This window comes from Quercus robur, chromosome 3, assembly GCF_932294415.1.
Source record: "Quercus robur chromosome 3, dhQueRobu3.1, whole genome shotgun sequence".
Lineage (NCBI taxonomy): Eukaryota > Viridiplantae > Streptophyta > Magnoliopsida > Fagales > Fagaceae > Quercus > Quercus robur.
In genome coordinates this window covers 48541089-48559289 of record NC_065536.1, presented here as the reverse complement: position 1 = coordinate 48559289, position 18201 = coordinate 48541089, and the positions used below count along the sequence as shown (strand labels likewise).

General features: G+C 33.1%; 1 protein-coding gene across 1 annotated transcript; it reads left to right on the top strand.

Moving 5' to 3' along the window:
• The first annotated feature begins 2111 nt into the window (after positions 1-2111).
• On the top strand, positions 2112-6003 carry LOC126718154 (non-specific lipid transfer protein GPI-anchored 1). The gene is made up of 2 exons (XM_050420237.1): positions 2112-2547; positions 5521-6003. Exons 1-2 carry the CDS (start codon positions 2193-2195, stop codon positions 5742-5744), a joined length of 579 nt encoding a protein of 192 aa, XP_050276194.1. The 5' UTR covers positions 2112-2192; the 3' UTR covers positions 5745-6003.
• The last annotated feature ends 12198 nt before the right edge of the window (positions 6004-18201 follow it).

Sequence of the window (18201 nt, the reverse complement as noted above, 5' to 3'; positions counted from 1 at the left end):
GGTCAGCATGTTAGCAATTTGCTGAATAAAAAAGAGTCTTTGATATAAGAATAATACAACATGTATCACGGAATTATGAGCACAAACTATTTGTTGAAGTACTACTGTTCAAACTACTCAACTCTTTCTAAACATTATATGAAGCTATACAAGAACGACTCTTACAACCAAACTACACATCCCCTTTATGAGTAATGTTTTCAAAAATGAGTAGGGGCAGAGCTACTTAGCTCCTTAGGGGGGCCGTGGCCCCCCCAAAATTTTTAAATTTTTCCCTAGAGTGTATAAAAAAAAGACATGAGCCCCTCCAAGAATTAAATCCGGCTCCCCCAAATTATTTTCAACAACCAGTCCAATACAACTTCAAATAAAACAAAAATATTTGTTCACATTCAGCCCAGCCGACCAGCCCAAAATCCTTAATCATACAAAATTCTTCTCCTCTAAAGTAAAGACACTTCTAGTCCAGCCCAACCCCAAATTTGAAATCCCTAATCCTAATCAAACAAAAATCACCTCACGCTTCTGCCTAAATTCCTAGTCTTCATGTAGTCACACCTCTACGCTCTGCTTGACAACCTTAGTTCATGCCGCCTGAATTCCCAAACCTCACGTCATGCGGTCACGCCTCTCTGGCTTCCCGTGACACTGTAGCTCCACTAGCCGCTGACCTCACCTAGCCTTCATCGCTCAACCTCAAGTCCTAAAGCCCTCACCTCAATTCCTCAAGGTATCTCATTCAGTCATTCTCATCTCAGTTCTCTCTCTTTTTCTCTAGAACTGAACTAAATACTAAATAGCATAATAGAAATATCAAGTATGTGTATGTGATATCTTTTGCCAATAAAGCATTTATATTTATTTGACTTTATCTTTTTGTGTTTATTGTTATTGGATTCTTTATTCTTGACCCACTGACTCTATGACTCAGCCTTTTTGGCTTTTGTGTTGTTTGTCTCTTAAGTGTGTTCGGGTGGGGTGAGGGCCATGAGACTGTGTAAGAATGAATTTTATATGATAATTTATTATATCTCTCTTCCAAGTTAGCTTATCATTTTTTGAATTGATTTTGGGGGGGGGGGGGGGGGGATTGAAATTAGGTGCCAAATAATGAGCAAATGACAAACAATTAATGCATTTTTTAAGAAAAAATTGTATGTCATTCAAAACTTAGGTAATCTGTAGAAACAAATGTCGATATTTCAATGTCTGTTAAGCATCCCTCCAAATGTTCAATAATTTAATCTAAAGGGATAGACCATGATCTAGGATCATGTAAATAAATATATGAATTCTCTATCAATGAACAAGATGAAATTTGACCTGCTTATCTTATAACAGGTCCCTATCAACCTAAAAATATAGAGTATCCATACAAAGGACCGAAAAATTATCGTCGTAGTTTTCAATTTTCATGGTTTGAATCACATGAAAATTGGTTGAATTATATTTAGTATATCTCTACTACAACCCGACTCCCCAAGTAATTATTCCTAGCTACGCTCCTGAATATGAGTGACCAAAATAAAAATATTCCAAAATATAAGGATTCCCAATATATTGTAATAAACTCGTATCAAGCTTCCATGGATAAGGCCATATTAATACGAGTGCCATGTTGTCTTATTAGTTACCATTCCCCAAGGAAACAAGAACGTTACATTCCCATCCCTTGTGGACCGATCAATTCTTCTGTATTTTGAATCTTCAGCGTCCAATATTTTTGACTTTCACAATCAACACAAGATTCAGAACTTCAACGTTACATGCATATATCAAAGGCAAAGCTGTGCAGCTGTGCCACGTTGCATGCAGCACGACACGTTCTTGGTAAAAGCTGTGAACCTCATTAATTAATGGTACAGGTCCTCTTTGCAAATACTGTAATTCCATTGGGTACATTAATGGCAACCCAACTACCCATGAACAACCTTCATTTAAATCTCAGACACGGACACTTACTGAACAACTCCAAATTTATCTGAACCGTCCAATGGTAAAGGGATGCTGACGTGGTCAGCCCAGATGAAATTATAATATTCAATCTACTCTGCTACCATTAAATAGCCACCTCACTCATAGCTAAAAGTCCAGACTTCTTAATTTTCACACCTAGCCTCCTTTATTACACTATATAGCAAAGCTAGCTTTCTTCACTTTTCCAAGCGTTCAAACTTGAAAAACTAACAAAGATGATGAACAAAATGAAAGGGCAATCCCTTAAAATGTCCATCTTATTTTTTGTGTTGTTGTGTGGTTTGATTTGTGAGGTTAGTGGAGCAGGTGTGGCAGAAAAGTGTAGCCAGCAATTGTCGAATGTGGCTCAGTGCCTGAGCTTCGCATCGGGGAAAGCGGAAACGCCAACGAAGGAGTGTTGCACATCGGTGAAGGGAATGAGGGACAGTGACCCGGAGTGCTTGTGTTTCATGATTCAGCAGACTCACAATGGTAGTGAGGCTATCAAGAATTTGGGAATCCAGGAGGCTAGGCTGCTTCAGCTCCCCACTGCATGCAACTTGAAAAACTCTAGCATTAGTGATTGCCCTAGTGAGTCTCTCTCTCTCTCTCTCTCAATGTGTGTTTGATACAATGATTTTATTTCTGACTGCCTTAGCACTCTCAGGATGGTGATTTTGATTAGGGAGTTTGTAGAAATAATTTATATATACCATGCATGTGATTTTGTTTTAAACTATTTTAAAATAGATGGTAGTGTGAGGAATTGAGAATATGCAATACAGGTACAAAGTATAAATATACAAGAAGTTAGATGTGGGACAGGAAGACTAAAAATGAAGGAAAAGAAAAAAAAAAATTCATGTCACCCCAAAAAAGATGTTATTACCACTCCACTATGATTTAAAACCGAAAACTTTTGTTATTATTATCTTAGACTTGAGCATAATTTTCATATTTTATTAAGTAGGTAATTATTCTAATGTTATTTTGGGTATTCAAAAGATTTCATCCGAAAAGAGTAAAGGACTGGAATAGATTAATAAAAAAAAAAAATTGGAATAGATACATCATTCATTAAATAGTAAGGAATAAAATATTTATATTTCTGCTGGATATTTGGAAGGAAATGAATTTAAGAAAACCAGAAAGGAGCTTGTTATGTAATGTAAAAGACTAAAAGGAATGAAAATGAAAATTTTATAATAACATTGCTTATATATACCCTTGATACAATTAAAAGAAAGAAACCTGTAAGCCCAAATCCAGTCAATGCATATGCAAAATATTGTTATAATCATGTAGGCAATATTGCCCCAATTTAGTGCTCAGGTGGTCCCGTGCCACCAATTACAAGGTTAAAATGAAGTGGGGGCAATGAACACATCTGCGATTTCACCCTTTCTTTGTTAATAAAAAAAACATTTTGACAATATTGCCTTATGACTTTTATTAATTTGCTAATAACATTTTTTCTTTTGAGATATCGCTAATAACTTGCTATTAACTTCTCAGAGGTAATAAAAACATTAATGTAATTAAGGAAAAAGAAAACCCTAATGTGGTGGTATACTATATATGTGAGCATATATGATATACCACATAGGAATATTCATTAAAATTTCCATTCCATTCACCAAACCCTACTCTCATATAAACCGTAAATTAGTATAGATAGCCTGTCACCGCATGTGGTGCATGGAGAAATTTTTCTTTTAAGCAAATTGCACAATTCATGGCGGTAGTTCTGCCACAGTCCTAATGGTATGAACTATTTCACCTTCAAGGTTAAGATGAATCACTTTGACAATTGGAGACAGCATTACTCAACATAATTTATGAGGTGAGCCGTGAACTTGTTTTATATAATTCCCCAAGCCCACGCTCTAGGAAATGAGAAAATAATTGAGTTAAACCTACCTCTTTTTTTTTTTTTTTTTTTTTTTAGCAGAAGAAAATTATGCTTTTACATTTAATGTTTACATGCACTTTACATTATTGTACACTATTCATGCAAATGTAACGTAAAAATGTTTACATACACTTTACTTTATTGTACCCTGTTCATATTCATGCAAATGTAACGTAAAAATGTTTACATACACTTTACATTATTGTACACTGTTCATGCAAATGTGAACAATTTACATAAACAGTATATGTAAATATATCACTGTAGGATTGATTATTGCTGTTAGCAAAATTCCTAGAGTGATCGAGGAATAAATTTGAAAGGGCCTCTAAGAAAATTACAAGAAGTACAGTCCAACCGCTCCCAGTGTCTAACTGTCCCTCTTCGTTATTTAATGAAGGACAGCAAGACATCTAGGCAGGTAGTGGTTGCTGGTTAATAGTTAGGGCCTTTATGCTGCTGTCAGTTGTAAGTTGTGCACTTATTATCGAGTTCAAATCTTCTTTTCCACACTTTCTGCTCCATTATATATTCTACAAATAAAAACATGTCATATATCCATCTAATTTATTAAATGCTAAATTTATACCTTCTATTATTTCAATTATCTAAATATGATGGGTTATTTATTTATTTATTTTAGGAAATTGAAATAATAGAAGGCATAAATTTAGCATTTAATAAATTAGATGAACATGTAGCGTGTTTTTATTTGTGGAGTATATAGTGGAGCAGAAAGTGTGGGACAGAAGATTTGGACACCTTATTATCGGCTATATATGATGACTTAACTAATTTATTTGTAATTTGTTAATGCTGTCGATGGTTAAGTTTGCAGTGGCTATAATCAACATCATGGCTGCTAGATAAATATTGTTTCTATCATCTCCCTCAAATACAAGGGTGAACGGTGTTTTCTGCAAGAGAATATCTATGGACACAACTTTTGCTACAATTTTTATGTGCTTAATTAGAGAAAAAATGGTGAATTAATATGAAAATGATAGACATTCACAGACTACCACTTTAGAGCTATGACAAAAGTTGCGGTTTTAGAAAAAACTCCTTTTACAATTAAAAAAAAAAAAAAAAAAGTTGTAAATCAACTAATACTTCTTACTATTTCTAACAGAAACGTGTTCAAATCCTCTCCACTTTTAGCTATCGAATCATCAAAAGAAAATTAAATACAAAATCGAAATATTGAAAGTGACCTTTCAATTTTTCAAACGTTGATTCCGTCGTTAATCTTAGTATGTAGTATCAATCAATGAAAATTCAATGTCCACCATAGAATAAAGCATCTCATTTATGATGTATTAAATATATGCATATGCTTTCTTGTAGTGTCTCAAATCAATTTCATATATGAAATTATGGGACCCATATTGTGAGAAGAGTGATACATATATCTAATATAGAGATTGTGACCTTAATTTTTTTTAACCCTAATGCTGTGTAGTCAACTTCATTTAATTTAGAGCCAATAACTTTATGTCTAAGCTGTAAGAAGTTCCATACTTCCATGTTTTCATTCTCCTTTTGCCCTTTGGCCTTCTACGTATTAAAATTTGAGAGCTGACGAAGTAGAATCAAAGTGTGACAGAGTTAATTAATTGCTAACTTTGTATCGTGTCTTTTGGATTGGACAGAGCTGTTAGGGCTAGCTCCTGGCTCCCCAGACGCTGCGATCTTCACAAATGCTTCAACAGCAACACCCACTCCAACATCATCGTCGTCGTCAGAAAAAGCTAACGCTAGCGACACCAATTTCGGAACTAGGCTTGGACCTCACTTGACTGGTCTGATGGCGATGGCTATAGCCATTTTTCTCTTGGCATTCCCAGCTGGGTCTGCAGCCACTAGTATTGAGTAGAGTGGGAAAGGTTCAGCTAACAGGAGCAGCGAAGCTTGCAAGCTCCTTTATCTCGGTTGTTTTGCTCGCCTTTTTAGGACTTTTTATGCTTGATTGTATTGTCGTTGCATCAATTTGTTTTCGGGGTACTCGCTATTACATTTAGCTCAATAGTTTCCTATGTATGCGTAATTATCAACCTTTCAGACTTTTCTCATTGGGTGTGTGTGGCTGACGGGTTGTGCAAAGGTTTGAATACAAATGCACTTGTTTCACTTCATTTTATGTTTCACTAATCGTCGTATACCACTAATCATGGTAGTGTCTAAAACGTTTATAAGTAGACACTATGCTTTTTCAAGTCATGCAATTAATTTTTTTTTTTTTTTAAATATAAAATTATTCCGTAGTTTTTACGTAATCCTAAATTCCCACCATCAGCCCCACACAAATACAAACAAACAAAAAATCAGCTAATTATGGGTAAGTTCGTAAGTATGATACTCTTTAAGCATATAAACAAACAAAAAATCTCTAATATTATTCGCTGATCGTGGATAAGCTCGTAACTATGATACTCGATTTAAGCATATAAAACTGTTGGTACTTATTTTCGTAAAATCTTACAAGCCCAATGCAAGCTAAGTCCAATTTATTATTCTTGGACTCGATTCATGTTTTTTATCCCAATTTATTCTTTTTTGCATGGCCTGAGCCACTGCACCTTAAGAGGGATTTAGGGGAGAGTGGTTTGTTTGGTGTGGGTAGATTCTTTAAACCTTTTTGCATGATCCCTGAATATAGGTTGTGTTATGAAAGTTGGGGAATGCTTACATGACCTAGTTTTCATGGAAAATGTTACATGTCCAAAGTTTTCACTCAAATAGAGACTTGTAGCTCTTGTTGTATGTGGCTAAAACCTTCATACGTTGCCATTTTAGGTTTTTGGACTAAGCTGTCTTCTTGGCTGACTTTGGCTGCATCATGTCAGCATGGCTAGCTTCTCTAGAGGCCCAAAAATGGCTAGGAAAGATTACCCAATCCCAATTGGTTAAGTCTTTCCTTTTTTGATGTAAAAATCAAGCCAACCATTTGCCTAAACAAAAGCAAACTGAGCTAAAACTTCAAATTAGCACCAAAGAGGTCCATGGCCTCATCCATTATCTTTAAACCAGTCATTAGAAACCTCCAAAGCTTGATATAAAACCCCATCTTCAAATTCAAACAAAGGAATGATGTTTTCTTCACAAAACCATAATTTTAATGCAAAAACTCATACAACAACTGCATATGAGTCACATTATGAGGTAGGTAAAGATTTCCTCAATACTCATAAAACTCTATTATTCAAACTTGCTTGGACGGTATTGACAAAGAAGGATTGCAATTGTGCAAGGATCCTGAATTCAAAGTACTTGAGAGGTAAACATTTCCTTGCACTACAACAAAAGTGGGCAATGGTGACGAAATCTAGTGAGGATAAACAATTTCGTCACCAAATGATAACATTTAGTGAGGAAAAGAAGAATTCGTCACCAAATATTATAAAAAATTTAAAATTTCATCACTATAAGTCATGAAAAAAAAGGCAAACCTAGGGCAACGAAATATTCGTGTCACCAAAGACTTACCAAAGGTGACGAAATTCTGAATTCGTCACCCAATATTAGGATGTAGGTGTTTTTGGTGACAAAATAAATTTTCGTCACCTATTGTTTAACCAAAGACTAACCGAAGGTGACGAAATTCCAAATTCATTTTTATAATTTCGGGTTATTTTGGTCATTTTTTAGGTTTAGGGAGTATTTTGGTCATTTTATAAGTTGTAGGGGTATTTTGGTCATTTTTTAAAGTTTCGAGGGCATTTTCAGTTTTTTTTAGGTTTATAGGGTATTTTGGTAATTTTCATATTTAGAGGGTATTTTTGTCATTTTTAAGTTTCGGGAGTATTTTGGTCATTTTAAAAGTTTCAAGAGTATTTCGGTTATTTTTTAAGTTTAAGGGGTATTTTGTTTTTTTTTTTTTTTTTTGTTTTTTTTTTTTTTGTGTTTCTGGGGATATTTTGGTAATATTTTAAGTTTTATGGGTATTTTGGTAATTTTATGATTTTAGAGGTATTTCGGATCATTTTTTAGGTTTAGGGTGCATTTCGGCAATTTTAGAGGATTTTAGGAGTACTTTGGTTATTTGCAAGTTTTAGGGGCAATTTGGTAATTTTTATTATTGGGTAATTGGGTGGATTGAGGTTTACCCATAATAATTTGGTTGAGTTAGGTTTGGGTTAGATTTAATCAGTTAAATGGGTAATAATGGGTAAATGGGTAATATCCAAACCATATCCAAATTGTTTGCACCTAATAATGGGTAAATGGGTAAGAATTTTTTACGGACTAAAAAAGCTCTCTCAAAAAATCTTATTTTGTGATGGAAAAATAAAGTCATCGCAAATGCTTGGTAAAATGTGAAATATTTGTAACCAACAAGAAAAGTTGTCACAATTATGTGTTATAACCATCACAAATACTAATATTTTTTATGGAACTAAAATATTAGTATTTTTCATGTTTACATTATTTTCATATATTTTTCATGCTTACAAAATTTTAAGGTGATCAAAGATTAATAGGCATGTCATCAATTAATTGTCTAAATTCAAGTTTTTGTAGTTTAAAATAACGCATAAAAGATGAGTTTAAAGATCAAATAGTAAATTACATTCGATTGGCATGAAAATTAGCATGCATGTTAAGAACATATAGAACTTGTAATCCAACAGTTGGATTTTCAAAATATTCATTCAATAATAAATTATTGGGTGGCGTAACACTTTTTTGAGTTACATCAGGTGTAACTTGAACTCAATCCTATATTTCTTAATTCGATGTGAATTTTAACAAATCTACCATTAGATTACATTATCTTCATATATTTTTCATGTTTACAAAATTTCAAGGTGATGAAAGATTAATAGGCATGTCATCAATTAATTGTCTAAATTCAAGTTTTTGTAGTTTAAAATAATGCATAAAAGATGAGTTTAAATATCAAATGGTAAATTACATCCGATTGGCATGAAAATTGGTATGCACATTAAGAACATATAAAACATGTAATGCAACGGTTCGATTTTCAAAATATGTATTCAATAATAAGTTATTGGTGCTGTAACATTTTTTAGAGTTATAGTAGGTGTAACTTGAACCCAACCCTATATTTCTTAATTCAATGTGAATTTTGATAAATCTATCGTTAGATTACATTATCTTCACATATTTTTCATGTTTACAAAATTTCAAGGTAATAAAAGATTAATAGGCATGTCATCAATCAATTGTCTAAATTCAAATTTTTGTAGTTTAAAATAACGCATAAAGATGAGTTTCAAGATCAAATGGTAAATTACATTTGATTGGCATGAAAATTTGCATGCATGTTAAGAACATATAGAAAATGTAATCCAATGGTTGAATTTTCAAAATATGAATTCAATAATAAGTTATTAGGTGGTGAAACATTTTTTTGAGTTACATCAGGTGTAACTTGAACCCAACCCTATATTTCTTAATTCATTGTGAATTTTGACAAATATACCGTTAGATTGCATTGTATTCATATATTTTTTATGATTACAAAATTTCAAGGTGATCAAAGATTAATTCTCATGTCATCAATTAATTGTTTAAATTCAAGTTTTAGTAGTTTAAAATAATGCATAAAATATGAGTTTATAGATCAAATGGTAAATTATATCCAATTGGCATGAAAATTGGCATGCATGTTAAGAACATATAGAACATGTAATCCAACGGTTGGATTTTCAAAATATGTATTCAATAATAATTTATTAGGTGTTGTAACATTTTTTTGAGTTACATTAGGTGTAACTTGAACCCAATCCTATATTTCTTAATTCGATGTGAATTTTGACAAACCTACCGTTAGATTACATTATCTTTGTATATTTTTCATGCTTACAAAATTTCAAGGTGATCAAAGATTAATAGGCATGTCATCAATCAGTTGTCTAAATTTAAGTTTTTGTAGTTTAAAATAACGCATAAAAGATGAGTTTAAAGATCAAATGCTAAATTACATCTGATTGAAATGAAAATTGGCATGCATGTTAAGAACATATTGAACATGTAATCTAATAGTTGGATTTTCAAAATATGCATTCAATAATAAGTTATTGGGTAGTGTAACATTTTGTAGAGTAACGTCAGGTGTAACGTGAACCCAACCCTATATTTCTTAATTCATTGTGAATTTTGACAAATATACCGTTAGATTACATTATCTTCGTATATTTTTCATAATTACAAAATTTCATGGTGATCAAAGATTAATAAGCATGTCATCAATCAATTGTCTAAATTCAAGTTTTTATAGTTTAAAATAACGCATAAAAGATGAGTTTAAAGATCAAATGGTAAATTACATCCGATTGGCATGAAAATTGGTATGCACATTAAGAAAATATAAAAAATGTAATCCAACGGTTGGATTTTCAAAATATGTATTCAATAATAAGTTATTGGTGGTGTAACATTTTTTAGAATTACAATAGGTGTAACTTAAACCTAACCCTATATTTCTTAATTCAATGTGAATTTTCATAAATCAACCGTTAGATTATATTATCTTCATATATTTTTCATGCTTACAAAATTTCAAGGTGATCAAAGATTAATAGGCATGTCATCAATCAATTGTCTAAATTCAAGTTTTTGTAGTTTAAAATAACGCATAAAAGATGAGTTTAAAGATCAAATGGTAAATTATATCTGATTGACATGAAAATTGGCATGCATGTTAAGAACATATAGAACATATAATCTAACAGTTGGATTTTCAAAATATGCATTCAATAATAAGTTATTGGGAAGTGTAACATTTTTTTGAGTTATATCAAGTGTAACTTAATCTTATATTTCTTAATTCAATGTAAATTTTGACAAATCTACCATTATATTACATTATCTTCGTCTATTTTTCATGATTATAAAATTTCAAAGTGATCAAAGATTAATAGGCATGTCATCAATCAATTGTCTAAATTCAAGTTTTTGTAGTTTAAAATAACGCATAAAAGATGAGTTTAAAAATCAAATGGTTACATCCGATTGACATGAAAATTGGCATGCATGTTAAGACTATATAGAACATGTAATTCAACGGTTGGATTTTCAAAATATGAATTCAGTAATAAGTTATTAGGTGGTGTAACATTTTTTTGAGTTACATTAGGTGTAACTTGAACCCAACCCTATATTTCTTAATTTGATGTGAATTTTGACAAATCTACCGTTAGATTACATTATCTTCATATATTTCTAATGCTTATAAAATTTCAAGATGATTAAAGATTAATAACCATGTTATCAACCAATTGTCTAGATTCAAGTTTTTATAATTTAATATAATGCACAAAATATGAGTTTATAAAACAAATGGTAAATTACATCCCGACATATACTTCTCAATCTTCCTCTCCTTCTCTCCTCGCCTTTCAATCTCTACTAACTCTTGTCATCTTCCCCAGTTTCTCAAACACAAAGTAAAGCAACAACTTATCTCTCTTTCATAGCTTTAGCCTTCACTAACTCTACCTCTTTCTCTCCCCTCCTCACTCTTTCTTCTCTAAACTAAGAATAAATCTAGTGAATAGGTAGTTGCTCTTTACGAAGACCTAAACTACTTTTTGCCATTTTTATTGTTAAATTTTCTAGGAAGAAGAAGCTGGAAAACCCGCTTTCGGTTTTGAAAATTCACGTGGTTTGCCTGCGATTTGAGAGGCTTACAACAAAAGTATAATTTCCGGTTTTATAATAAGTTTAGAAAATTGGAATGATGAACCGTTCCGATTTTATAATAGTGCCCATGATTTTAAAAATTAGTACGATCAAAGAATCGAAAAAGGGAGTGGTTATCGGTTTTGTGGTTCAACCGGTAGTAGAATTGGTGATGTCATAAATATTTAATTAATAATTATAAAAATATATAATAAGTTTATGACTAATAATATATCTTATTATAATATATAATAAATTTTTTATAAAAAATTTAAGTGAGTTTTCACCTTTTATATTAAAAAAAATATGTAACTAAACATAGTAAGTATTAACATTACAATATCATCCTTAAAACAAATTAAAATAATTAGTGGCACAAACGGCAATCACTATAAAAAAGTTGGACTCAATTATCCATCGTTAAAGCTTGTATAGAAGTCTTTATTTTTTTTTATGACATAAATTGTAATTGTTGATTAAAAAAAAACATAAAAGTGCAGTTTTTTATTTTTTGATGGTAAAGTGTAGTTGCTAATCTCATAAAGTATATTATAAAATTATTAATGTAAGAAAATAGTAGTTGGTTTTTTATGAATTCATTTTAAAGAAAGTTTAGTAAATTTTTAGTTATTTCATTTAATTAACAAAAATAATCCTCTTAAAAAAGAAAAGCAAACAAACATTAAAAAAAAAAAAAAAAATCGTTCTCATGAGTTGCAACTTGCTTGTGCAGTTGTGCCAAAGGTCAAAAAGGACCAAAATTATCCACCTACCCCGTTGAACAATAATATTTTCAATAAAAGAATAATAAGATAGATGAGAATAATATTATAAAAAAAAAAAGTACTAACAAGGGTGTAGTTAAAATTAAATTTAGAGGTGTGCCTGAACTTTTAAATTGAATTATGCTAGGGACACAACCTTGGCACAACTTTATATCACAACTCGCCACATGGCATATTGTGATTGGTAAGGGTATGTTAGTGGGTCATGTGAGAACACACCCTTACCAATTACAACTTATCATGTGACGAGTTGTGACACAAAGTTGTGCAAAAAATTGTGTTACTAGCATAATTCTTTTAAATTTGTTTACACTTTTTTTTTTTTTGAAAGGAATTTGTTTACACATTTCAAATGTCAATATTTTCAGCTTTACTCTTTATATGTGTTGTCAGACACACAAAATAAAATTATGAGAACTGTTGGGCTTTAGAGAGCCTAGTTTATATTTGATTCGATTGACGACCTGACCCGACCCGATCCGAATAATGTTGCGTGGTTTTTTATGGGAGATTTTCTAAGAACCCAACAGACATGTTGACTAAGGGTGTCACTATTGAGAAATTGAAGCTATGTGCAGTTTCAGTTGGCCTTCTAGCTTGAGGACAGAAAGATGAGTTGCAGGGATGAGTGATTGTTTTTGGAGGATTGCGGTTGATGTTGGTGATTGAACTAGTCTCCAAGTGGGAGATTTGTTGGGTTTTGTGGAGCTTAGTTTATGTTTGATCCGGTTGACGACCCGACCAGACTCGAATAATGTTGTGTGGTTTTTAATGGGAGATTTTCTGAGACTTAGTCCATGGAGCGGAGGCTTGGGCCGATAAGCCCAAGCTAGAGCGCAGGATGTAGAAAACGCAATTTTGGTAATTAAGGTTTGTTGTTGTCGTTGTTAAGAGTGGAAAAAAAAAAAAAATTGTATTGCAGCAACTTTTGTATTTTTTCCCCTGATAATAGTGAAATCTTTGCAATTCCATAGATGTAGGCAAATTGCCAAACCACGTAAATATTGTTTTGTACATTTTTTCTTTGGTGTGTGTTTTCTCAATTTTTTTTGTTTCTCACAGGTTAGGAATTTCGGGTTAATTCCTTTCAAAGAACCACACAAAATAGCAGGAAAAAAAACAAGCCAGTTATACACTTAGTCAAAGGACAAAACCAAGACTTTCTTAGTTCTCAGCCACTTTACAGTGTATACTAAAGACAAAAAAAAAAAAAAAAAAAAAAAAAAAAAAAAAAAGGGAAAATGGAAGGTGGGTTTGCTGCTACTACGAATGGAAATGAAGACAGCGCAAAGAAAGGGTTGGATGGCACAGGTTTGGATCTTCCACTGAATCGCCATGGAAACTTGAAAAGTACTTCCAATGATCAAAGCCTCAAGGAGATTCTTCTCCAAATTAAGTCTTCCAAAACCCCTGTAAGCACTCAATGAAGTTTTTTGTTTTTGAAATTATATTTGCTTGTTTAGTTTTCATGTTTTGATTAGCTTCAGTGGCAAAGGATAGTCCTGGTTGATTGTTTTATTTTTCAGATCTTTAATGGTTCATCTTGCTATTCATGTGTTGCCCCCTTTGCGGAGAAGGTGATGAATCTGCTTTGCATCTTTTCAAAAAATGTCTAGTTTCTAAGTTGGGTAAATTGCAAATTACACCTCTAAAGTTTAGGGTTGACTAGATTTTATACCCCAAAGTTTCAAAATTTTGATTTTACACCCTAAAGTTTGGTTCCGTTAGTGAGTTACCCCCCACAGTTAATTTATGCTGTTAAGTGACACATCATCATGCTGATGTGTTTTATTTTTGCCAAATCAACCTCAAAACTATGTAGTTTTAATGATGACTAAGCCCTCATTTTTAGTGATGACTAAGCAAAGAGGCGGCATGCATCAAAACTACATCATTTCAAGCCTAAACTTAAAACAAAAAATCTCTCTTTAAACAACACAGTTTCACTCAAAATCCTAAAATCTAAAAACAAAAACCACGAGCAACTCAAAGATCACAAACAACCAAACCTCACAAACCTAAACTCCTCATCCTAGGCAGTAGTGGCGGTGGCGACAATGAAGGCTCCAACAATCTTGACGGTGACGTCTAGACCTCCCTAGCTCCGATTTTAGTGAACCTAGATAGGTCGAACTCAAACCCCACGAAGCTGATATCGGCTCTTGTGAACCTCGGCGGCAGCGGCAACAGCTTTAGGCAACTTCGATGTGTCTCTTCTCATGTGTCTCTTTTTAGATTTGGCCTTTGTAAGTCTTAGCTTTTTAGGGGTTTTGTTGATTGCATTTGGTGGGGTTTTTGTAAAAAATTTTGGTTGATTGATTTGCTGATAGAACTGTCTATATGTGTATGATTTAAACTCACCGTACAACTTGCTTCTCTATTGAAATTGTGTGTCTTTATAGTGAAGTTTGTTTCTCTTTTTTTCTCCTTGATTTTTTTTTTTTTTTTTTTTTGGTTTTTTTATCACTTTGAATATTGTTGATTGGGATTAGTTTTGTATTAGTTTGTTGTCAATGGATTATAATATAGTTGGTTGTATTTTGTCTAGTTCTGGTTACTTTATTGATCTTTATTTTTGGTGGGTCAACCTCTTTGGTAATTATAAGCTATATGTATTGTCTGGTATAAAATAATGCATATTTTTAATTGGTAAATTAACTGAGTGCAATGGTTGTGGTCCCACTGAGCAGTCCCTATGTTGTGCTTTATGCCTCATGTCTGCATGTGTGTTTTGTTGCATTTATATGTGTATTATATCTTAGTAACCTATTAATTCAAGGTTATATTTTAGTAATGCATTTATATGTGTGTGCAGGGTATTAAATATGGATCAACTATTTGATATGTGTATACATCATGGAGGGGTATTCATTACACATAATGATACACATGTTGAATATATTAGAGGGACTGAATCAAGGGTCTCAAATGTTGATATTGACATTCTTGCTATTTTTTATATGCCTAAATATGCCAAAAATCTTGGTATTACGAATGTAGCATAATTTCTTTGCCAGATTCCTCAGATGAAACTTCATAATGGCTTATGTCCATTGAATGAAGATGGTGATGTTAGGGCTATATGTGACTGATTAGAATTTGCACTTGAAAAGTTAATACACATATATGTGAAGCATGTTAAACAAGTTATAGATGAGGATCAAGGTAATGAAGGTGATGATGGGCATGAGTTTTATAAAGAAGTTGATGAAGGGGCTAGAGTAGATGACAAATTTTATTATAAGAACTATGTTGATTTGGTAGGTGACAGTGAATTTAATAGATATGAAAAACCATCCTCCCCTATTGACCCATCCTCCCGCATTGACCCATCCACCTACATTGTCCCCTCCACTCCCCATGACCAATCCAACCTAAATTCTTATGAGTAAAAAACATCAAATTGGGCACTCACTTGCTTTAGTGATGAGAAGCATGATATAAAAAGTGGGGAAAGTGATTATGGTCACTCTGATGTCTTGTGCACACTTGTCAACTCTAAGGATGATGAAGAGCACCCTAGGTACACTGAATTTAGGACTGAGGTGAATATGCCCGACCTTGTTTTTGAGAAGGAGATGTTGTTTAGTGACCACAAGGAGTTTAAGAGGGATGGGCAATCTTATAGAATCAAGCATGAATATCCATTGTTAATTGTTAAGAACGAATCTTGCAAGGTGAGTTACAAATGTGAAAATTGTGAGTTGTATATTTATGCCTCATGGGACCGTGAAGAAAACTTTTTGTTAGTGAAAACCTCATGGAAAACATACATGTTCTGGGGCTTTTCATAGTAGGATAGTGTCTGTAAGGTTGATTACAGTTGCATGGCTAAAAGTGTTTAGAGGGAGACCCAACATCAAGAGTACTGAGATAAAGGAAGGTATAATGAGTCAATTTCAAGTAGACATATCCTTAGACAAAGCCTTTAGGTCTAGGCAAATTGCATTGGAGATGCTTACAGGGAGATTTGCCTACCAATTTGAAAGAGCTAGAGATTATTGTGAAGTGCTAAGATCTTCTAATCTAGGCAAACAACTAAAATTAATTTACACACACCCACATTACACTTCAAGCGAATGTATGTGTCTCTAGCTACTTGTAGAACTGGATTTATAGAGGAATATAGGCCAATTATTAGTCTTGAAACTTATCATTTAAGAGGGTTTTTAAAGTGGCAACTACTGGTAGTTGTTGGAATTGATGGGAATGACGAAATGTATCCAACAGCGTTTGCTGTTTGTGAGGGCGAGAACAAGGACAGTTGGTCACTGTTTTTGGAGTTGTTACTAGCTGATATTAGTCCTGTGAGGGAATGTGGCTAGACCTTTATTTCTGATAAACATAAGGTATGTAATTATTTGTATAAGTTTAATATTATATTTGTTGTATAATATTAGACTTAAATTTAGTGTTCAAATTATTTAATATCTACATACTAACCAATTTATTTATTTGGTTTTTAATATAGGGTTTACTTCTTACTCTTGTAAAAGTTGCTCCTGAAGCACATACAATGTTCCGTGTTAGGCATCTATATGCCAACTTCAAGAAGGAGCACAAAGGCAAACTATTGAAGGATTTAATGTGGGCAGTAGCAAGCCTAAAATTCCAATATTTAATAAATAGAGGCTAATGGTGTTTTAATAAAAGAGAAATCAAAATACCATAACTGAAATACAAGAAAATGTAGAAAAAACACACAAGTCCGAAACTTCAACCCACAGTCAGCGAGAAGAGGAAATCAAGAGAGGTTGTGAGAAAGAGAGGGAAGGTTCCCCTGTACCCATATTTCCATTCCTAAGCTTCAGAATTGTGAAATGTTAGCTGGCTGAATGGGCTTTTGGTCTCAAGTTTCAACTCTGTGAGGGAAAACGTAGTTGGTTCATCTTGAATCTGATTGGGGCTTTTTGCATTCAGTTTGGAGTGCTCTAAGTGACTGGTTTTTGATTAATAAAAGAGGTTTTGAACCCCCAAGGTCTCAATCAAAGAGGTTATGATCAGATTTGCTTTAATTAGCTAAGAGGGTTGACTTGATTTTTGCATAATTTGGGAAATGGAGTGGCCTAAATTCATGGGCTGATGTTTCCTAGACATGGCAGGCCCTTGGAGTCTGCATTTGATTGTTGCTGTAGACAAGGCTAGCCACTTAGGGTCAGCTATATGTTTTAGGCAAAAATGGTAGAGCTAAAAAGTTGGACCATAGTCAGTCAAAACATAAAGGCTCTTTTAAGGTGAAAATTTCAGATACAAGACCTCTTTCATAATCCTAGTGTGCTACCAGTATCTCTTGCCCACTTGGTAGCACACATGAGCTGTGATAGGAGTGACCATAGCACTTGGGTTGTTTCCTTGGCCGAGGAGTGACTATTTGAATGAAGGAGGCTGCCAAGAACTAAATTGAGGATGAATCGATTGTATAGCGTATTCTCTACTACCTTTGATGCACTGTCGATACATGGTTCAAGTGAGGCTTGAAAGTTCAACTTGCATAACTTGGCAACCCAATTGTTGGGAAAAGGCAGAAACTTGTTGCAACAAATTCATAGAGAGAAATCACAGGTGAGTGTTCTGAATGTGAAGGCTTTAGATATTGTTGTAAGTCTTGATCTTCTTTAAGTCTCCCCTTTCTTTTTTGCTTGTTTTCCTTTTGTATTTGTTGGAATCTTTTAGAATTTGAGATGGTTGTAATGTGCAATAAGGGTTGCTGCCATAAAGACACTTTCATTTGTATTTAGCTTTTATGGACAACCCACTTATGCATGATCGTGAGTATGACAGAACAAAACATAAGTGTGCAATGATGACAATAAGAACAAATACACAAGTGTGCGCCCAACCCCACCATTGAGATGCAATAAAGTAGAGAACAACAAAATCCTAAACCAAAATTAGTATATA